This window comes from Glycine soja, chromosome 11 (genome assembly GCF_004193775.1).
Source record: "Glycine soja cultivar W05 chromosome 11, ASM419377v2, whole genome shotgun sequence".
NCBI classification, from domain to species: domain Eukaryota; kingdom Viridiplantae; phylum Streptophyta; class Magnoliopsida; order Fabales; family Fabaceae; genus Glycine; species Glycine soja.
In genome coordinates, this window is record NC_041012.1 from 41,769,465 (window position 1) to 41,793,379 (window position 23,915).

Genomic DNA, 23,915 nt, shown 5'->3' on the forward strand with positions numbered 1-23,915 from the left:
GATCTCTTGCAGCACTTAGCAAATCTTAGTTAAGAAAAATAACAATAAATATTTTTCCATTATTTGGTTGGGGGCGGATGCGTGTTTTTTCATTTTTTCCATTATTAATAAATAGTTTCCTCAGAGTGGAATCGGAGTGGTCACGGCGTGTTTATTTAAGAAAAGAAAACAAAACGGAAAAAGAGAGTGTAGACGCAACGCAAGGTATAAAATGATCTGAATCTTAATCTTCACCAATCCCCGGTCAAAGCTTAACGCCTTAATCCTAATCTTAATCTTTTTATGATGCTCCTGATCTCAATCTTAATCTTGAAACGGTATCTCGCTCACTTTCTATCTCATTATTCTTATCAAAATCAAAATCAAAATAAAAATACCAAAAAGAAGAAAAATGCCAAACGGAATCGAGCCGTCACCCACACCGCAAGTCAAGTCGGCAACGACGCGCGTCCCTCTTTCCCTCCAAAAACCAAAACCTTCGTCCCTCTAAAATAAAAAAAAATGAAAATATTTTTATTTTCCTATAATTTTTAAAATGATATAAAAAAAACAGGCATAGTATTAGTAAGTAGTATGATAATTGTAGAATAATTAATTTGGAAATGTAAAAAAAAATTTGGTGTTTCCGATAGTAGTAGTTGTAGCGGTCAAGCCGAGCCGATCCGATGACGCGAGCCACTCACACACTGGGGGTTCCCCCAACAACACGCGCCCCTCCCCGGCGACCGTACCGTATTATCCCTCACCATTCCCACTCTTTCGCCTTGCCGTTTCGCTTTCTCTCTCTTCTTCTTCTTCTTTCTCTTTCTCTTTCTCTTTCTCTTTTCCCTTTCTCTTTATCTCTCTTCCAACCCTAATTCCCTTTTTCCGATGCCGGACTTCCACGACTCCCTCCTCACCACCACGCCGCCGCCATCGCGCCCCGTCCCCGTCCGCGAGGACTGCTGGTCCGAGGAGGCCTCCTCCACGCTCGTCGACGCCTGGGGCCGCCGCTACCTCGAGCTCAACCGCGGCAACCTCCGCCAAAAGGACTGGCAGGACGTCGCCGACGCCGTCAACGCGCTCCACGGCCACACCAAAAAGACGCACCGCACCGACGTCCAGTGCAAAAACCGCATCGACACCATTAAGAAGAAGTACAAGATCGAGAAGGCTAGGGTTTCGGCCTCCAACGGTACTCTCTCTTCCTCTTGGCCTTTCTACGAGCGCTTGGACGCTCTAATCGGCCCTAATTTTAGCGCGAAGAAATCAACCTCTTCGCCGTCTCCGTCGCCGCCGGTGGCTCTTCCTTTGCTGCCGCATCGGAAGAACCAGAACCAAAACCAGAACCCTTCCTCTTCTCCTGCGATTGCGGTGCCGCCGACGGCCGTCGCTCTGCCGCAGAAGCGCTCCTCGGCAGCGGCGATGGACGAGGGTTACTTCAGAAGGAATTACTCCGCCGTGGCTGCCGCGGCGGCGGCAGCGGAGGCTGATGAGGACGATGAGGAGGAAGACGAGGAGGAGGCGGAGGATTTGGAGGAGGAGGAGGAGGAAGAATGTGAAGAGGAAGGGAGAGGGAGCGAAGTGGAGGAAGGGGATAAGGAGAGGGAAGGGATGAGGAGGTTGGCGAAGGCGATAGAGAGGTTTGGGGAAGTTTATGAGAGAGTGGAGGCGCAGAAGCTGAGGCAGATGGTGGATTTGGAGAAACAGAGGATGCAGTTTGCTAAAGATCTTGAAGTGCAGAGGATGGAGATGTTTATGGACACACAGGTTCAGCTCGAGAGAATTAAGCGCGGTAAAAGATCTGGCTCTAATGGTGAGATACAAAAAAAAATTCGGCCTTTTATTTGCTTCCCTTTTGGCTTGATTTGATCACACGTTGTACTTTTTAGTGTTTTGTTTTCAACGAATGAATGATGTTTTGGACTTGAGGATAAGTGGGTCGCTAGAGGATTATTCTCCAGTGAGTTCCTTTTTGGTGGTAAAAGAAAAATAGATTGGTTTGGACTCTAGAGGGTGCACTGAATGCTCTGAATTGGTTGTTTCTTGTAGTCCTACAATTAAATATACTAGCATGTGATGCACTTTAGTACTTGGGTTTGGCAAGTTCTTTATATCATCATAGTTTATGCTGAGATATTTTTTTTGTGAACTGTTTTTCTATAAAAATGGTGGAGGCTTTGAGCTAGTCCTCTTAACTTTAAAGCTTATGGTTCTGCAAGATGCAGATGGTTTTGTATTATAATGGTGTTTTCAAGCTTTTGTGACATTGACAATTAACATTAGGGGCTAGGGACCATGTTAAAGCTTTTTACTGAACTGTCCTACATAATGAATTCTCATTGTTATTTGTTATTGTATGGCTTCTTATTTTGAAAGTCAGCATGAAGTTGATATATTATAAACTCAAGGTTGGATTTGTGTTTGGTGTTCAAACATACAAATCATATGTATTTCACAGTAACTTCTGCAAACAGATGAGTCTAGGTCTGTGTACTTTTTTTGTCTGTCTTGGAGGTAGTAGTGGTTGAAGATTCTCACATTTTGTTTTTTAGTTTTGCATTCAGTGGCTGTTGTTAATGTTATATCTCACTTTCCTTTTGTAGCTGATTGAAATAGAGCCATGCATGGTAAATTGGTGCTGTACTTCTACTTTTATAAATGCATTGCCAAACCATGTGTGGTACATGTGTGCTTTATTTCAACTTTCATAAATGTGATGCAGTTTTGGGTAGTTGTTGTAGGCTAATATGCAAGGTAAAGAGAGGGAAACATGTTGGTGTTTGAACTCTTGGATATTTCTTACACACTGATATTGATTTAGATAATAGGGTGCATTTCCATGCAGCTACTTAATTCATGGAAATTAGGAATATGATGACAGCTGTGTGTTAACTAAAAATAACATACCATTGATAACTCAAGATTTCTTGGCCACTTTGAATCTCATCCCTTTAAGAATAAGAAAGGCTTTAGGCATGTTATCTACAAACTTGTCTTGTTTAGTAAAATCTATAATGATAGGAATTTAGGAGTCCATTTTTACAAAATGACTTTAATGATCCTGAAATGGCATGATTGATTTGACTCTCACAAGTATATTCTTCAACAGCTGAGGAGGAATTATGTGCTCTTGTAGACAATGAACACTGGACTCGTATGGATTTCCCCCCAGTTTGTTGCATGGTCATCTATTGACTGGGGGTTAAGAGTATGTTTGGTTTCACTGATTTTTTTTAAAAATAAGCCCTTGTTTACAGTGTGCTTGGATGCAATCTTAGAAAATAAAAGGAATGTTGATGAACTCTGCATATTTATCTTGTGCCCATCACAAATCAATCTCTCTCCAGTTCCATTCCAACTTAGTTATGAGTTACAATTGATTTCACACAGCTCTAATGCTGTCCATGTAGTTTGAATTCTCAAAGGAAAACCTTCATTGCACTGTCTAGTTATTTGTACATGTCATCTTCTATCACCAGACAAAGGTAATGGTGGAGTCTGGCTGGAAGCTGCATCTATCATCTGCATTGTTCAAGTCTTCAAGAAATGTAAATTTAGATATGAACAGATGATTGATTAACTGATCCAGTTGCCACCTACTCATCCCTAATTTATATGGAGTTGCAAAGTAAGGGTAGGACTGAGGCATCCAAATTTAACAGGAACTGTATAGCTAATATGTATGAATTCAAGTTAGCATGTTAAAATTAGCACAAAAAAAAAAACTAGAAAAGTTAGAAGACAATTTTAGAGAAGTATCTAATATGTATGAATTCAAGTTCAGCGAGAATGTGTTGTACTAAAGTAGTGATGACCTGGAACCTTAGGGATGGTCATATGCTGAGAACATGAAGTGTGTTGATAGTTTGATGCTAGCTTTGTCTTGCTGGTGACTTTAACTCCCTTCAGTTGGGTTGGCTTCTGGTTAGTTGTTTTTATCTTGATTGATCCATTTAAGTTTTAACCACTCCAGTTTTGTTGTATTACATTTCTAGTTTGGACATTTCTATCAAACTATGGATAGGTATGAAATATTGTTTGCTTTAAGAACAAAGGAGAGTGGTGAGTTACTGGTTCAAAAGGTATGGGGTTTTGTGCAAGTTTAATTTTCTTATATAAGAAAAAGAACAATGGGAGAACTGGAAAGTGGTAACCATTTGAGTTAGTAGACTAATTCTTTTGGTGAAGTTTTTCGGTCATATCAAAACAGTGTGGAAAATGGTAATAATACGTATGTGGTAGGGTTTATAGATGTTGTCTTATTTTCTTACTCTGTTTCTTATGAGTGATTATATGTGGTAGGGTTTATAGCTTATATCCCTTGTGTGGCCTAAAATGTAAGGAGACTATTTTATTTGCTTGAAAAAATGGTAATATTATTCCCTTTTTTGGTTCGCTTTAGACCACTGCTATTAAGTGTCAACTTTCTAGGAGTTCTGAATTTAAGAAAAATGCTATTAAGATGTTCTGTTCTTAATGTGAGCATAATTTGTGATGATACTATTCAATAAATAAGGAGTTATTGATGATTTTTAGGGTTTTAGTTATTTTTGCCCTTAAGTTTTTAAGCATGTCTTTAAAAAAGGGTAGCAATGAATCACAGTATGATACAAGGTTTTGATGGGATGAGTTAGTGTGCTTGGATTTCATTCCTAACCACGTACATGGAAAAGCAAGATCTAGTTACTTATAGGTAAATGTACGTTAGGCTCCTTTTCAACAATAGAAAACCAAACACATGTAACCTTGCTTTATTATATATATAATTCTGAGCTGCGCTAGACAATAGCTTCTGAGTTCAGATTACTAATCAATCCAAGTTAGTTGAGACTTGGTCATGACTTGCTAGTATAGTATCAGATACGTGAAGGAAAATGTGTCATTTCATAAAATGATAAACATAAATGATGGATCTGTGATTACCGGGTAAAGTTCAACTGATTAGGATACAGATACAATTTCAACTGATTAGGCTACATTTACAAATATCTTTTGGTACAAAGATCTGGAAATCTTATTGTATACCCTGTTGTTATGCTCTTGATTATTAGCTTTGGAGAAATATTCCTACTCAAAGCCATATATGTTTTTTGCTTACAATTCATTGCATGTATAGATATTATCCAGCTGCTCAAGCTAAGGTGTTGTCAGTTTAGAAGAGATTTTTTAGCCTTCACAATTATGTAGTGGCTTGACTGCTGTAAATGTGTCCTTTTCTTTGACTTGAAACATACAAGTATAGTTTTGAGGTTGTAGGAATCTTGGTGGTCTACGATATTATAGTTTTGGATTAATAATATCGAAAGACTAGTTGTGGATTATTCTTTCGGTCGAAGCATTTAGTACTTAAGAAGTGTGATGACAACTGTGATAGAACATGTCTCAATTTACGCGTTGCTGAACTATTTTGACAAACTTGTTCTTTGCCGCAGATATGTATAGCTAGCCAAGTGGTCGATGGTTCGTTGACGGTGCTCGAAATGCTTGTCTTGCTATGGTCTAGTCAATGGGAAAGTACATATCTTCAACTGATATACTGTCACGAGGGAATATCTCCAATAGAAATTTATTTTGGAGTAATTTTGGATTCTTTTAGCTAGCCTTTAATTTGTTGTTATTAGTTCTTATAAATTAATTCGGCAACTAGGCCTAATTCGGCTCCGATATAGAATTTGCTCCAATCAATGTATAACACTTTTATGCCAAATGTCCCCCCCCCTTTTCCCTTTTCAATACCTGGCTGACCAGTTGCTTCTTTCAAAACATATATATACACGTTTTTTAAAACAACTTAGTGTCCTTTTTTTTGTCTTTCATTTTTTCCCTCGTAAAAAAAAACACTTAGATGATGAAAATTGGAAATGAAATAAGGCGTATAAAATTCTTTTTGCTAAAAACTTAAAAATCTTGCTAAAATTACAGAATACAAAATAGTGTGTCGTGTTTGAACTCTTTAAATAATAAAATTTTTCAATTGTTTAGCTCATGTTTGATTATAAGCCTAACCGCTGGGTAATATGCTTATTCGAAACTATTTCAAAAATCGAATTACGATGAATATGCAAGTCTGTATTATTTGTTATATCACATGTTAAATATTTGTTTTATTCAATATAAACCATTGATCACCTTAGTCCCATACTAGAAAGTTATAAGATTCTTTTGATAATAAAAGAAAAGAAAATGACAAAAATATGAATTTAATTTTTTTATTAAAATAATAATAATAATAATTAATATTTATCGATAGAATTGATGAATGATTTGGACTTTGAAAAAGGACATTTATTACATGGATTTTTATGTACCACTCAACTTTGATAATTGTTAAAAAAAAACCCAAGTGAAGAAAAAACTCTGAATGGTGATAATCTATCAAACTTGTGGCTTTATTCACTAATTTATAACATTTTAAAAAAATTAATGATTATACATGATAGTGTAAAATAATTTTACATAGTCATATAATCATAAATTATCGTTTGAATTATTTTAAGATAATTATTTTAAAAGTTAATAAATTTATTTTATATGATAAGATTTAATTGAATTACTTTAAAAGTCAATAAACTTATCTTATATGATAAGATTTGATTAGATGATTTTGTGAAACTTTTTATATTATAATTTTTTTTCTCTTTTAAAAATTCTAAATTTTCTATAGCCTAATTATGCAAACAAGCCATAAACACCTTGGTGCATGTTTGCATTTCCAATCTCATGTACTCAAAAGTAAGAAATATACAAACTTTTATTGCTGGTGAAATGACAACCAATAAAGGCGTTCATTGCTGTGTGAAAAAACAATATTCTCTATCTCTAATTATAAGATATTATTAACTAATTCATTTATATTAACATAGTTAATTTAATTATTAATATTTAATTTATTTTTAATTATAATATGTTTTCAAAATTACTCGTAAATAAATAATGCATGAAAAGAAAATAATAGTAGTGAAATTTTAATTTTTAAAACTAAACTATTCAATTCTTCGATCCGCGCGAGAGAAAGAGAAAATAAATAACATTTCTTATTTATGGACTAGTAAAATAATTAAGAGTATTTGTTTTAAAAAAATTAATACAAGAAAAAATTAAAAATAATCTTATAAAAAAAATAAGAACATTTTAAAACAATGTCTTATAAGAAGTAACAGAGGGAGTATAAGGATTTTCTTTCCTTTTTAAATTCTTTTTTATTACAAAATCACATGACTGTTTGTGTATTTTTTTTTTAATAGTTTAGTTTTGTTAAATGTTTCATTTCAAAATTTAATTTTCAAGCAATTTTAGTGTTGGTAACTGAATCATGTATTGCCACGTTGAAATTTATTTTTTATTTAAAATTTGATGTTTTATAACAAAATAAACATGTAGGCAATAAGAAGACATAACAAGCAAAGCATCCCAATCCCCAATCCCAAAAGAAAATCTCCACTGAGTTTTTTCTTCTTTAAAGTAATAATTTCGTAACATTAAAATAACATATTGCCAACTCTTTAAATATATGCATGAGGATATGTTTAATATTAGTATATTTAGGCAAAATTACATTTTTAGTCCTTCAGTTTATTTCAAATTTTGGATTTTAGTTTTTCATTAATTTAATTCACGAATTGAGTCTTCTTATTTTGTAAAATCGTGTAATATTGGTCCTTCAGGTCACAATTGGACGTTGACTGTTGATTGTCACGTGTCACGTTCTTATTGGATGATGACGGTCACATGTTATGTTTTGCTTGGATATCAACTCCATGAAAGATGAAATACATTGTTGTTTTCATTGACCAATCAGAACATGACACGTGACAGTCAACCTCACTTGCTAACGGTCAACGTCCAATTGTGACATGAGAGACCAACATTACACGATTTTATAAAATAGGAGGACCCAATTCGTGAATTAAGTTACCGGAAGATCAATTCTAAAACTAAAAATAAACTGAAGGACCAAAAATGTAACTTTACCTAAATTTATTGCGAACAAATTGAATAGACAAAATTATGGGGTAAAATGGTTGAAAACTGCAATGCTTATAACTTTCGTGACTCTTCTAATGGGTACACTCGATATCAAAATTCAAAATGAAGCCCATTAAGTACTCGCAAGATGACCACACACTACTCTCTGGATATCTTAAACGCAAATTTCCAACACAATGCCTCAAATGCACCAACCTTTTTACTTCTTTAAGATGCATATCAAACTAAACATCATAGATCATCAATCTAAAATAATGACCATATGACAGATCCCATAGTTAACAGCTTCAAAGATCAGCATGAAAACTACTGCTTAAGAATTATATAATATGAAGTTTAACAAAAAGAGATAGATTTTAATTATTGGATATTTCGATCATGCGTGATTGCCATTTGTGTGTGTGTGTGTGAGACTTGAGAGAGTAATATATAGCAGTGGTAATTGAAGTAGTAAACGTCTATAAATCTAGCCATTCGATCTGACTGTTTCTATTTTGGCGATGAGGTCTAATATGTGATAAGAACTTACAAGGTTGAACTTGAACATATATTTAAGACGGCCTACAAACTTGCTCCAAAAGGATTATTCTGATGTTCAGAACTACGTACGTATTAATTATGTGGGATATTAATATTTTTCTTTGATAATTTTTAGTCGAAGCAGCAGTAGAGATGATACTTTTAGGACATACTCGTTCACTTTGGCAAATTAAATCCCCAATCCAAGTAAGTCGTTCTTTCAGTCCTGCATGCAAAGAGTATTCAGCAAAAGTGACTTGTTACAATATTCACATCCTTTTGATGCTCTAATTTATAGTTTAATACCCACATAATCAGAGTGAGAAGTCACTATTAAATTTGAATGCAATATATCGAAGCCTTTTCGAAGAACTTTAACCATTGGATGTATGCAAATTAATATTCATTCCAAACATGAGAAATTGCATAGTAACTGATCAGAATGCGTTTCCACTCATTCACTGACCAAACCTCTTTAGGGTACATACGTCTAAAACTTGCAGATACTTAAAGAGATTCGGTATAGAGTCATGCAATATTGTTATATGGTACGAAATTTTTTGGACCAATGCAGTACGAATATAGTTCTATAGACATGGCAATGTTATTTTTTTTTATCAAACTATAAATATTAACCAAAAAATAAAACAAAGCTGTAATATGTTTGGGTGAAATCAAAGACATCATGGTGCATGTTTTCTTCCAACTTGTTTGATACCATAAAAGTTTTATCCTTCGGTGTAATGTGTTTAATTTTTAGAATAAAGTGCACTCTAATTTATGGTACTTTATTCTATAAGGCTCAAGTGTGTATTCTATAGCATTCACTACAAGATTAAGGATGTGTGGTTCTTCATATACTGCGATATGGTCATAAGAACTTAAAATTATTTTCTAGAATGAAAATTGGACTATGAAAAGGGTTGAAACCATTAAAATTCTTAGAATTGGGTTATAGCAATATTTTTGTAATTATTTATAAAAATAGAGAATGGAAACAAAATATTTTCTTAAAGAAAACAATTCTTTGACTTTTAAATTGATTCAATTCTTGACACAATTAATTAACATTTAATATATATAGTTATCTCTGTTTTATATAATTGATAAGTCCTCAAATCAAACCAAATATTCAAGCTACTTGGATTAAATGCAGAAAGGTCTTGTACAGTTATAATACTATTTTGCCTTCCAAAAAAAAATGCAGAAAGGCACCGTTTTGGTTTTATATGCACAATTCTTGATCTGATCTGCCAAAAGATTACTTTTGCAATCAAGGACTCGTGTGATAAAAAGAGGTCACATATACACTTTCATTTCATCTTATTTCTCAAGTAATAACCTAACAGGTTAAGTCAATTTTGTATATAACTTACTTTATTCATTCAGTGTGTTTTGCATATTCACAATGCACACCTTATTAATTGGATATATCAATTTCAAATATTATAAAGTTTTAACTTTTAACTTAATTAGAAATCTCAAACCTTCAAAATTCATTACAATAGCCGAAGCCTTATGATGGATAACAAAAAAAGGGGGAAAAAAAAGAAGAAAAAGAAACATGAAGCTAATTTTTGAACAAAAAGTATTTTGTTCAAACTTAAATATTTTGACTATGCCCAACAAAATTAACTTCAAAAATTAGTTAGAAGTTGAAAAATTAGCTGAAAAATTAATTTGTTAATTTATAAGTATTTGATAAAATTAGTTGTTGAAGTAGTTAAAAAATTAAAATAACTAAAAAAATAAACCGATTTATTTAAAAATGATAAACAGAAAAATTGATAAATATATTTAGGATAAAAATGAAATAAAATGTAAAAAGTTAGAAGTTAGAAATTAACATTTTAAAAAATATTACTTCAAATAGTGTTTCAAAAATTGTTAAAAATTATTGAAAAATTACTAAAAAATACTTGTTTATCGAATAAACAAATAAGATTTTCACCTAGTAATAAAAGATAGAAACTAATTGAAATATTTTGTCAACCATAATTTTTAATATAATCATATAAAAATATATTAAAAAAAACTCAGTTTAATTTTGATACATTGTTAGTTTGATTTTTCTATACTAACAACCAATAAAGCAATTAATAAGAAAAAACAAATAAAGCCAAACTTTAGGTATATATTTTAAAGTATTTATTATAAATATCAAAGATATTCAATGATATAACAATTTAAGATTGATTGGAAGTATAAAATACCTTTACATTCAACATATTATTATTAAAATCTAAAAATTAGTAGTAGTATCTTAATTAATTTGTTCATTTTTGGGTATCTATAAAGATAATATTCAAGTAAACTAAACCAAGAACGTTGAATTTTAGCGAGTAATAATTCATTTTATGAGAAAGATTTGAGTTAGGAGTGTTAATCAAATTTGATTGACATGATGAATTTTGCATTCTAAATCAAATTAATTAAATTAATTTAGCTATTGATTTTTTTTTCACTTCAAATTTAATCCAAAATTCTCATATTTATCTTTTTTTCAACTTGAATCAATTCGTTGATTTGATTAATTATTTTTTAACTTTTAGATGAATACATTTTAGTCTTTAGAACTTATTTTTTTCTTTTTCTATTTGTCTTTTCTTTTCAATCATTTTGATTATAATTTTATCTAGTGTTACGGAGTGTTTTAATTTGGTCAAGTTTATTATGTGTTTTTTAATAAAGAAAATAGTAATATATATAGAGTGATAACTATATAAAACAATAAATATTAAATAAATAAATTATTAGTCATAAGAAACATTTTTACCTTTCATTAGTTTAAAATTAAATATTTATATAAAATAAATAACAAACAAAGATAAAATCTTGAAAAAAATATATAATAACTATTTTTTGTCATAATCCAATGACTTGAACCAAACAAAATGGATCTTAACTGACTTGGTTTGATATTGGTTTGATTTGGATTGATAAAAATATATAAAAAATGAAATTCAAATCAAACCAATTAAATTAAAAATAATTAGTTCAAATTTGATTTCATCTTAAACCTAAATCAATCCAACACGTGAATATTCCTAATTTGAATGGAAAGATGAGAGATGGCAGAAAAAAATATAGAAAGAGAGAATTTGGTAAGTGATGCAATGCAAGTAATATTTTTTTAGAAAAAGTAAAAATGAAATGAAAAGAAAATGTATATGTTAAATATTTTCCTTTTTTTATGATAAACCATGATAGAATATCATTCAATCACATCTATCTCACTATACTTTATCAGGACACCATTTTCTATCAACCACAAGACAATGTTTATAGGATGCCAACATTCACCCTGCTCAGGATCTAATATGAGGTATTAAGAATGGGACAGCGATCGATGAATGATATGAGAGTATAATTTGAAGTAAATATTTGATTTGCTCATATTGCTATGTCACTGACTCTGTGATAACTATAAGAGATTCAGTACAAATTGAAGGAAAGTTCCTCTATGTCTTGTAAGAAATTGAAAGTGGATTGGAAAGAATACAATTATCTTTACAAATGCTCGAAGCAAATTGAGGGTCATTATTTGAAACCTTACATGGACATGACATGGAAGTATACACAGAAAGTGACAGGGAGGGAAAGATTACCGACCAATGTGGCCCATTAAAATATAATAAACTCATTTAAACAATTAGTAAGTTTGTAATTAAGCCATTTTTAGAAGCAGACACGTTCATGCACACTTACATAGCTATGTATATGGCCTGAACCTCAACGTCTAACTGAGATATCCTTCCGCCAGAACAATCTGGTAATTAAGTTTGAGCTTATGATTGATCAATCTATATCTACCTTATCTACTTCCTTTTTTTATTTTATTTATAAGAAAATTCACAATTAACTTTTTTTTTTTACTGAATTAACTTTATTTGCCTTCCCTTTCTTCTATTAGACAATATTTGTGATTATACATATGGAGGTCGGAGGACTTTGGATAGAACTTTTGAAGAGACAATAAGTATCTCTATACACAATCTGATGACAATGCATAGAGTCAAACAAAAAGGAAACGTCTAAGGTCATTTTTGTGTAATCTATCCTCACATTCACAAATGGCTAGATTAAGTACAAATTCAAAACGACGTATATATGCATATGCCCATCATTTAACAAACCAACGTTTGTGTGGATGCTGAGAGAGACAAATAGCTAAAAACAATTAACTTTTCTACCATGTTTCTAAGATGACACAATTTTTATGGACCACACTACCGTACAAATTGTCTTAAAGAAGAATTCTGTTTTATTAACTGAAACACGTATTCGTTTAAAATAAATGACCGAATTCAAGTACGTTTCAATTTCTACGTCAATTTGTATGAATCACATGCAACGTATGATATATCAAGCTCGCATGGCCATGGGGAGCAAACACATCTAGCATAATCAGAAATAGGCCCAAAATCAGTATAAAGTGCCTACCTGAGGAGTATTTAATTAGGAAACTGCAATAACAGTGTTTTGAATGATAGGAGAGAGACAGAGAGAGAAAGAGAGAGTGAAAAGGAGGAGACGGAGAGAGAAGGTATCCTTTCTACTCTAATTATTATTCTTTGCAGTCTTTAGCTAATAGTACATTACTCTAACCAAACAATTTCTCAATCAAAGATGGGAATTTAGGGTTTGTTTGTGTTATGCTTTTAGGGTTTGTGTTATGTGTATACTCCATATGTATGCATCTCCATAGCTGACATTTTTTTTTATAAAATTAAAAGGATTCAAATTTCCCAATTAATTATTTGACGAGTATCATATATAGTGATATGATAACCTTTGTTAATCTACCTACCGACCCACAATTAATCACTGTGTGTCCTATCTACACACACAAGTGATTTGTCGCATTTAAATCCAAATATAGCATAAATTAAGCAACTAATTTATTGATACTATTTGGTACGAAAAAATTACCATCCATCCATCCATCGATCTCAAGTGGCCAATTGCTTGAAGGACTTTGGAGCATCATGAGGGCCCTTAAGTTGGTTCTTCTTCTTCTTTTTCTTGATGTATGGGATCCCTCTGGCCTTTGCTTGACACTCCTTGACTTCTCGAAGGTACACGCGAATAGCTCCGCTTCCAAAGGGATTAGTCTCGGGGGAGCCTCCGCGCTCTTCGTAGGCAGCCCTGAGCCGTCCGATGAGCGCATCGAGACTCCCCCAAGCCTGTCTGAGAGGACAGGTGCAGGGCGCGGGCGGGTCAGGCTGCCCGAAAAAGATACAACCGTGCAAGTGGACCTTGGTCTTCCCAAATTGGTCAAGGTAGCGAAGGAACTCAAGCACGTGGTTGAAGTTGCACTGTGAAAGCGAAACTGGGGGTGTCTGGTTCTTCAAGTACTGGCCAAAGGTGTTCCAGTCTCGCCGTTTCTGCGATTCGTACCGGCTCAGAGGGGCCGCCGCCGGCTGCTGATGACGCTGATCAGAGGCGGCGGCGGCTCGTGACGATGACGCGGAATCGGTATGCATTTCGCCAGACATGGTGGCTGGAAATTGGAATAGGTAGAAATAAGACACAAGAAGAGGTGAAAGAAAAGAATGCGTTAGTGCAGTGGAGAAAGATGAAAATCACATCTTGGGGTCTTTTGAGAGGACATGTTATGGGTCCTATCTGAAGGTGCTTTTGTTCCCCTTTTCCTACTCCCTCTCACTCTCTCTCATATTTGCATTTCCACACTTTTTACCTATTTGCATTAACTTATATATATATATATATATATATATATATATATATATATATATATATATATATATATATATATATATACTATTATTTTATATCATTTTGGTTTGTTTTTTCTAGGTTTAAAAAATTAAAATATGTAAGTTATGTTATATGGCATCATCTGATAATATTATCATCGATCATCATTTCTTAGTAGGCATTATGATTTGGTATATGGTATGAATAATTAAGATACTATGTAATTATTTTATTGTTTTTGTCTAACTCAAGGAAGCCAATTGGAATTAGCCGGTTACCTTGTAGTCGGTGCTTTGGTGCTTATAGTCCAAGTATGCCTGATTGGATTTAGTGCACTAATCTACTTGGTTATCCATAATCATCAGTGCTTTGTGAGCTAATGAATTGGCAAATTATTTTTAGCATGAGATTCTGGTCTTCTATTCTTTTTATTTGTTCATACTGCCTAAGGAAAAGGTTAATTATTATGACTCATATCTGAACGTGTGTGTAGGGGAAGGGGGCGGAGTGCACTTATACTGTTTAATTTAGTGTTAAATGTAAATTTAATTAACAAAGTACGTATGGGTGAAGTGTTTAAATTAATTGGTATGGAATTTCTTTCGCTTTACATAATAATTGTAAGCGCATCTTCTGTTCTGTGCTGCAATTCAAAAGCGTCTGTGACAAATTATTTAGTACACTGACACATGGTCTTTGTCTAGAGAAAGAAAAAAAAACAGGTATTTTTTTATTATTTAAAAGGGTCGGAAATAGACGAAATCATAGAGCCAATTAAATTGAGATTTTTGGTCTTGGTAAAAGCCAACGTTTTTAGGTCTAGTTAATTGTTTTCAAATTGGTACTCAAACATTATAAAATTTCCATTGACTTTAGCAGATGTATTTTTGGATGACTGCGCAGTGGGAGTCTCATCCAAGGTTAATTTAAACACAAAGTTAGAAAAATTATTCTAACCTAAAGGGGAATTACCTCAATTTGAAAGGAGATATTTTTCATTAACTACTCTGCGTACAAAAGAAAACAATTTCTATACTATTCAAAAGATTATTTAGTGAGAAAAAAGTTATGCACTGAAATGTAATTTTTTTATGATAAGTTTATTAATTTTTAAAATAATTATATTAAAGTAATTCAAATAATAATTTAATATTAAATAAAGATATAAAATTGTTTTACATTATCAAGACATTAAACTCTTATTTATTATGCATCAAATGTTGTATATGATTTATTATATTTTTATCTTATCATACTCTTATCCAACTTTTATATTTTATCATCTCTTCTTATTATATTATCATGACTAGCAAACAACCCTAAGAGACATGAAGATTGTCACAATTAAGTATTATACAATATTTGTTGGGCAATTTACTATAGGGAAATTCAAAAGCTTATATAGCGTGATCGCATTAGTGAGAGTTAAAATCATGAAAGTTCAAAAAGGGTAAGTTAAGATAGGAGTGCATTCTTGATCATAGAGACTCTATGACACTAATTGAGAACTAAAAGTCTCATTGTTTTATATATGTTCTATGTTTCTCAGATTGAACGGGGGAAAGTCCTCAGTAATAAATCTTAGAGTTTCTCACAGGAGCTAGAGCTTTACTTTGGGTATTTTCAAGTGTATGGGCCGGTGTTTGTTTTTAGTTTGATGTGTCATTGTTTCGAAGATTTGTATAAGCTCACAAATGAATATGTATAAATTTTTACATATTATATAAATTTTTAAATATCACATTGAACCATATTGGTTGCATTATTAAAATCGAAAGAAAAAAAATATTATTTTACTATATCTGGAGATATCAACTTAATTTACCTTTTGAATAATCAAACAACATTGATTATATGTTGAAACCAAAATATAAAATTGAATAAAAAAAACAAATATATATGTTACCACTTTGTCAATATATTCAGGAGATCTTTTGTGGGGACGATACTTGTGAGACTTTATGGCGTTGCATGATTTCACACGTTTGCTGAGGGCCCATAAGTCTATTATGTAAGCCAAAATTAATCATCAGCCAGGACGAGTGGTGAAACTAAATGAAAAAAATAAATTAAAAGGTTTTAATACTATTTACTCATTGATTTATTAGTACATTTGTATTTTTCATTATTGTAAATAAAAATTAATCCAGTTCATAAAAAATAAATTCATATATCATCATAAAGATGTGAGTTTGATTTTGTTAATGTGAAAATATTATTGACAAATAATATATAAGTGTTTTTTGAACTTTAAATCTATCCTGATGATCCTAACAAGCTTTTGACACCTAGCTAATTCACTTAAACTTTTATGTTAAAAAAATCTGTGTTTTTCATTATAATTTATGCAATAAGAATATTGCACCCTAATTTAATAGTAAATAAATGTTGTAAATTTTTAACAAGTACGTACTCAAATAAAAGGAAGTTTGAATTCTCCTAAATTAAGCAAACTCTTATTTTTTTTCGGGTACCCTTGACTTTCATTACCGTTTCTCTCTCTCCCCTATCTTTCTTTACTAAATTTACTATAGTAAACAAAGCGTGAGTAGACATGGGAATGAGGCGGGTCGGGTACGAGTATTGTCTCCCCAATCCTTTATCCCGACTCCTCAATATATCCCCATACTCGTACCCGATACCCGACGGGTTTGAGTTTATTGTCTCATTCCCGTACCCGTCGAGTATCGGGTATCCCCAACCTCGTTCCACATATCATTTAGAATTTTTTTTTTGCAAAAAAATATTAAAAATTTGATTTTAGAAAAAAATAAATTAATTGTTAAACATTTATTTTTAACTACTTATATATCAATAAATTTATTATAACGCGTGTGTCTACAAAAATAGTTAAGAAAATAATATTAAATTATGTAAAAATTTTAAAATAAAATTAACTAATAATAAAAATTATATGTCTTTTAATTAAGTTATGCAAAAATTCTAAAGATTTTAAGTGGCGGGGCGAGTTCGGGTTCAGGGTCGGGACGGGTCTAGTAATCCCATACCAGTACCCGTACCCGACTTTTGGTTATCGGAGAAAACCCGAACCCGTACCCATACCCGGTCAACTCGGGTATTACCCGTCAAAGTCGGGACGGATTCAGGCGGGTACCCACGGATATGGGTTTTCTTGCCATGTCTAAGCGTGAGGGAATTAACTAAGAATTGAATTAAATTAATCAATGTCAAGGATGATTTTTAAATGCTAAAGTTTTCGAATAAAAATGTTGTAAGCTTCTTCATTATTTTGTTTCAAATAATTAGCTCAAAGTGTCAAACATGTCCCCCCCTTTCCCCTTTATTCTTCCTCACCTACTAACCCCACTCCATTTTCTATTCCCGCCATATGACCATATTCAAATTACAATTACATTAAAAAACTTACACCTTAGAACAAGAAGGCATGGATCTACATATATCTACTACAGATAAAAGGCACACAACATTCTGTAAACTGGTCCACGTGCACGAGAGATACGTAATCAAATCAATTATTAGCATTGACATATTTTGGCTTGATCATAACCATACACCCATTGACACCATTTTTTCTTCTTTTTTTTTATAGCAAAAATAATACATTGAACAAAGAGTATGTAGTACCAGAGGTACTCAGAATATATTGACACAATCACACAACATTCTTAACCTTTGCAAAAGTTAGCACTGAACTATTCGGCTTATTTCCTTAAATAATTATATTTTTAAGTTATTCTGAAGTTTATTTCATACCCTAATATTTGATGCAATTTTTCTCTCCTAAACTTTAAATATTTTAAACATGTTTTGCAATGTCATTTTTTTTAGTGAATTTGGTATTTACTTGATTTCTTGTTCTATCACTATATATATAATTAGAACTTCCTGTATAAAGATACAATCAGTTTCTCCCCAAGAGCCAAGATGTTAGAAAACACCATGACACATCAGTTTAGATACCAAACATGAATCTAATTTTGTACGATTGTTCCTTCTCTTTCTCTCCTTGCTAATATCGTTAAAGATTAATTATGACAAGATGCAGCTTTAGTTCCTTTTGAATGTTATGATCATTTTTCTTCTTTATGCTTATTCTTTTTTTGTTGGGGGTGTTCATCGTTTTTGGTATATGTTGGACACTTATAATGAGGGTCCAATAAGATTATCCTTTTGTACGTGGACAAAATTAGACCGTGAACCTTTTACTACAGGATTATATGTCTTCATTGTACCAAAAACTGGCAAAAGTCTTTCATGGTTGGCCTTTAGAGCGAAATGAATCATAACAAATATGCCCTTAGGAGTTTTTCAGCAAGCATTGAAAAAAGACCATGTAAATAAAAATAAATGAATATGTTAAATAAAGGTATCCCACAAAACTTAACACTTTCTTTGACAAATTTAATTAAATTGTAAATATATAAATGAATACGTTAAACTGTATTAAAATAAATGGCTACAAAAATACACACGTGCTTGTTTAATTTGCTATTAATATACTACTTTCGCCTTTACATCATCAATAAACTTAATTTCCTATTCTTATCCTATCTTTTTATACTATATATATTATTTATTTTTATCATCAGACGAGTACTATTTATCCTTAAGAGACTAAGTTCGCGCAAATATGAGAAAAATGACAAAGCAGGAAGTAAGGGAAATTGGCTTTTGTATGTCTCTGGGATGATTTTTGCAACTTGAAGTCTTGAACTGAGACATCCCTGGAATGTGTCGAATTCGAAGGACATAACATAACCATGGAAAAGCTACTGTGAGGTAAAAACGTCACCTATACTATTATCTTTGTGTTTTGACAGGTTATGGCATTCCATAAGTGATACCGTAATATTTGTTTGCAAAAATAGTGGAAGCTAGAAGGTAAAATCTCACGACATCAATTTGAGCAAGAAATAGATTTGGTGGCAGTTTCGGTTAACATTATATTCAGGCCGGTGTTTTATTAGCTAGCATGCATAATATTAGAAGCATCGACCATGCTTGTGTTACGTGTCTTTCAGGTGTTAACCCTGGTTTTGAAACTCTCCTTATTTTTCTTCTATCTTCTCATTGTCTAAAATTCTAAATCCTAAGTTACTAATTATAATAAAAGCTTGTTAGTTCTGTTACTTCAATCACTATTGAGAAAATTTGTTATATCTTAGAAGACTTACACATTAGCCAAAGGCAAACAATTTATGTTTAAAAGAGATAAATATGAATATAGACATGCTAATAATCTATTTTCGTCTGTCGTAGAACATCTATTCAGCATCTTAATTGATGAACTATAAAAAGTGGTTAACGCAATAACATAAGTGGCTGAAGAAATTTTATAATGTAAATAGTTTGATTGATCAAATACTTATATATAAAATAATATTTGATACTTCTAAGAGTTCTAACATTAAATTTATACTGTAATAGACTATCAAAGTAAAAGCTTGATTCGGTAAGAAAAGTTTGATTATATTAATGATTAAATTAAATAATGCTACAAATATATTTGAAACAAATACAATAAATTATTTCTGTGTAATTTAGCCTATATTTTACAAATGTTATACTTTTCAAACCGTCTCTCATCATACTGTACTTCCAACCAGTATATATTACTATTTGAATTTTTCTCTTATTGTTCTTTTTGGTAGCTACAAATTTTCCAACATGTGTCATCAAGTGTTCTGACAACACAAGCGCAACATGTTGCATAATTCCTGCAAAGGCCGTTCAATAATAGATCGGGAAATAAGTAAAACAGCCCAACCACGTCTCAATGATGAATATTTGCAATCAAGGAAACGTTAATTCAATTAATAATCTATAAGTCTTCTTATTGTAATACATATGAAATCATCATCATTGTAATTATTATCGTAAATACATATGAAACCTCTCCAAAACTATAGAATATTTTTATAGAATGCTCAATTAAGCAGAAATGGATTTTCTTTTTCGTCAAAATAATTCGTGTCTGTATATTTATTGATAAATGATGTCAATTTTAATGAATTTGATTCTGAAAATAATTAAAAATAAAATTTTGTTATACAAGTTTTACACGGGAAGCTTGCCTTAAAAGACCTTTAACGAAAATGTAAAATCTAATACTCATCTTCTGCACTCAATATTTAGGTTCAGAAACTTTACCTGCCCAGTTTTCAAAATCTTTCATATCTCATTGTTGATTCTTATTTACGTATAGGATTATATGATATTCACAAGCATGTTATATAATCACATTATTATAGCACGTACAATTTGTGATTGGTCAATGTTGAGAAGACAAAATCCTCAGTTTGAATATTTATTCCCACTGAATGATCACTAGCTAGCATTATTCTAACAAGTAAAACTTGAGCTTTTGCTTGCATGCAAATATGTAAGTGTTGAAATTAAAAGAAATAAAAATGAAAGAGGAAGTAAATGGTTCTCATTTAAATGTCTAGGACAATTAATGGTTAGAATACAATATTTTTAAACTTGATGTTTAATTTATTAATATTTTAGTTGGTTAAGTAATATGTGTGAATTGTTATAAATATCTTGAAATTTGTTTTTGATTCTTACATATAAAAAAAGTTTATGTTTAATTTTACTTTTGCATATATTTTTCATTTTTAATGAATTGTAAAAGATTTTGATTTTTTAATTATTACAATACAGATGAAACCCTAGTGAGAAAAGAGGGCTGGTGAAATAAACCATTGAAGAAAAATAAGTGTGTTGCTCGCTGCATAGTTGAAACCCTTAAAGCACCCCCTACGACCACCCTTGAAGGGAAAGACGATTGGAAGCCTCAAAAACCTACACCAGCGAACAAACTAAGGTTTATGAACCTACTGCAGTGAAAACATAACAACACTGACAATAAGAGATAGAGACTTAATATGTCAATACAATGCACGAGAGATCGAAGAAATGAAGTACACTAATAAATTAATTCATGGCGAACATAAAACAAAAATAGAGTTTCTAGTGGGAACTTGACAATGCAATAATGATGGACGAGTCATGGTGGATGGTACTGGTTCGATATCATGTTAAAGTTACAAGGCTTTTAAAGAGAAAAGAGAGATGATAAATATATGTATAAATTAATAGTATTTCAGTGTGTTTTGTTAGAATATGGGTACCCATATATACACAAATAAAATCCTAACTAAAAGTTATTGAAAAGATAAAATATTCTAAAAGAAAAAACAAAAATTAACTAATCTTATCTAAAAGATAAAAAATAAAATAAATATCTTATCACAATCAACAATAACATACTTTGTACCCATAAAAATACTAACATGCTCAAATTTCACCATGGAAATTAGAAATAATTATATGATATAAATTTTTTATATTTCTTAAAATGATTGAGAATGCATTCTCAAAACTTGTACCAAAATGGAAATATGATGTTTCGAAATACACTTTCTTGGAAATATTTTTTTTTATACTTATAACAAACATATAAATTATATTTGGAAAACATTTTCAACTAGCTAGTTTCTATATATTTTTATTAACTAGAAAACTTGTTTGATCACATCGGTAAATAAATTTTGTAGCAGCATATAATATTTTTAAAACATTACTTTAAGTATTATTTTAATTTTTAACTTATATTTAATCTAAAAATATATTAAACTTAAATTACTAGATAAGATAGAGTTTAACTGTCTACTAGTTAATCAACATACAAGGAAAGTAAGATGTGTAATTGAATTATTATATTAATTTATTTTTTGTTTTAATTTTGATTGAAAATATTTCACAATATGATATAAAATTAAGAGTTTCAATCACAATATAAAATAATTTTCTATATAATTTTTTTCTCTAAAATAGTCAAAAGCACAATATGAAAAATAACAATTGAAACTAAAAAAATATAATCAAAATAATTTATCTACAAATACAAACCTATAAGAATTTTAAATTAATTAAAAACTCAAATTATAATTAATTTACAAAATTTTATTTTTTATTCCTAAAGTAAAATTAAAATTTATATAAACATTTTCATTTATACGTTTATCAACAACTTCAATAGATGAGTTTGTCATACACATATATGTCTATATATAAATTAGAAAAAATATCTTGAATTAAAGTGCTTTTGAAAGCTATTATTCAACAATAACATTTTTAGGAGTTTTTCATTACCCCAAGTATTTATAGGAAATTTTTTAATGTCTTATCTCTTCTAATCTATTATTTTCTCCTTTATTGTTAAAATGAATTTTAATATTTTTTAAAGATTATTAATATTTAAATAACCTTTATCACAATATAAGTAATTTATCATAAATTTCAAATATAATTTATATATTCTAAAATATTTATTTATTATAAAGTTTAATTATATAAAATAAACATATATTTTATGCACTACACAAACTACAATACTATTAAATTCAATGAACTAATTTAATAATTTTTAACTAGTAATTAACTTTCTACTGTTAATTAAATTTTCGATTTTAAACTAACTTTTTGCGCTAACTTTTCGGATAATTTTATCAACCATAGCGATATGTTTTGGAGGGTTAGACAAAAAATTTACTTACGATCGATATGCCAAATTATAGACAAGACTGGTTGAAAGCAATATAAACCTAAATTGGAGAGTTTAATTATCTTTAGGTAATGTATCTGTGGCCGATTTAATCGCTTTATTTAACGGCCATGTAGTAATGTCTAGTCATGCAAATGGAAAAGAAAGCAAAGTTGGCATATTCGTGATGCACTGAATATGAGTTGCTTTATGATTTGAAATTCTGAAGAGAAAATCCCCCAGTCATTATCAAAATGCTTTTTAAATCCCGTAACACAAGTGAGAGAATAGCAAAACCACGTGAACTGGCCCCCACGATCTTTCTCACTTGTCTCCAATTAATTGCTGAAATTTCAGGCGTAGTATAGTATAGTATGGACCCTACAATGCTACACTCTTTTACTCTTCCTAAAGTGGCCAGCTTTCCAATGTCTCTTCCTTCAAGCCCTCCTTAGAATTTCTTTCTCATGTTGTAACTTGTAATGTCATGAGGGCACCGCCAAGGATCTGAAATTCTACGTTGTTTGATCAATGATTGAAACAAATGGGGTAAGAAAAAAGCAAAAGGTTTAAGGTCAATGTGTAAAATTTTCAACTGATTCCTTGTATGGTTTCCTTAATTTTCGTTTTTGGGTGGAAAAGAGAAAAGGGAAAGCTCATATGTGACTGAAATCTCGCAGTGGTTTGTCTTTTAAGAAAGATGATCCGTCAGAAAAATGTCTCTGCCATCATATGCATCATTTATGGCAAAAAAATATATATATATATATATATATATATATATATATATATATATATATATATATATATATATATATATATCTACACCAAAAATACCTTTCATAAGCTATATATATAGCTAATAGCTGGTTTGATTATCCAAAAAAAGAAAGAGTAGCTGGTTATGGATTAGAAATGCCGAAGCATGCAATGAGTGTGTGTGGACAGTTTCAAAGCTGAAGCAGTGACCCCACTAGTGGTTTATTACAGGTTTACTGTGTATCTTTCTTATTTCGGACATGTGAACATTTTAATTTCTCGAGTTTTCTAAAGGCTAGACAGTAGCATAGCTTACTTGACTAGAAGTCTAGAAGTTTAAACTAAGTAAATGTTTATAGATTATAGTTAATAATCAAATATCAAACATTGGACTATTTATTTATGTACGTAAATG

At 31.1% G+C, this 23,915-nt stretch overlaps 2 protein-coding genes across 3 annotated transcripts; one reads left to right on the forward strand and one right to left on the reverse strand.

Annotated features, from left to right (window-relative positions):
• The first annotated feature begins 252 nt into the window (after positions 1 to 252).
• On the forward strand, positions 253 to 5,717 carry LOC114376083 (trihelix transcription factor ASIL2-like). The gene is made up of 2 exons (XM_028334002.1): positions 253 to 1,795; positions 5,415 to 5,717. Exons 1-2 carry the CDS (start codon positions 871 to 873, stop codon positions 5,426 to 5,428), a joined length of 939 nt encoding a protein of 312 aa, XP_028189803.1. The 5' UTR covers positions 253 to 870; the 3' UTR covers positions 5,429 to 5,717.
• A 2,671-nt stretch (positions 5,718 to 8,388) lies between these two features.
• Positions 8,389 to 14,197, reverse strand: LOC114373831 (protein LIGHT-DEPENDENT SHORT HYPOCOTYLS 10-like). Of its 2 annotated transcripts, none has more exons than XM_028331374.1 (2): positions 13,424 to 14,197; positions 8,389 to 8,713 (listed from the first exon to the last, which is right to left on the reverse strand). In XM_028331374.1, the coding sequence occupies exon 1, from the start codon at positions 13,983 to 13,985 to the stop codon at positions 13,440 to 13,442; it is 546 nt and encodes a 181-aa protein (XP_028187175.1). In that variant the 5' UTR covers positions 13,986 to 14,197; the 3' UTR covers positions 8,389 to 8,713; positions 13,424 to 13,439. The 2 variants fall into 2 exon arrangements, with proteins under 2 accessions (XP_028187175.1, XP_028187174.1); XM_028331373.1 differs by having other exon boundaries at positions 13,420 to 14,196.
• Between the last annotated feature and the right edge of the window lie 9,718 nt (positions 14,198 to 23,915).

Bases quoted from the DNA above. Each gene is read 5' to 3' on its own strand.
- LOC114373831 (XM_028331374.1), bottom strand. From the start codon at position 13,985: ATGTCTGGCGAAATGCATACCGATTCCGCGTCATCGTCACGAGCCGCC.
- LOC114376083 (XM_028334002.1), top strand. From the start codon at position 871: ATGCCGGACTTCCACGACTCCCTCCTCACCACCACGCCGCCGCCATCG.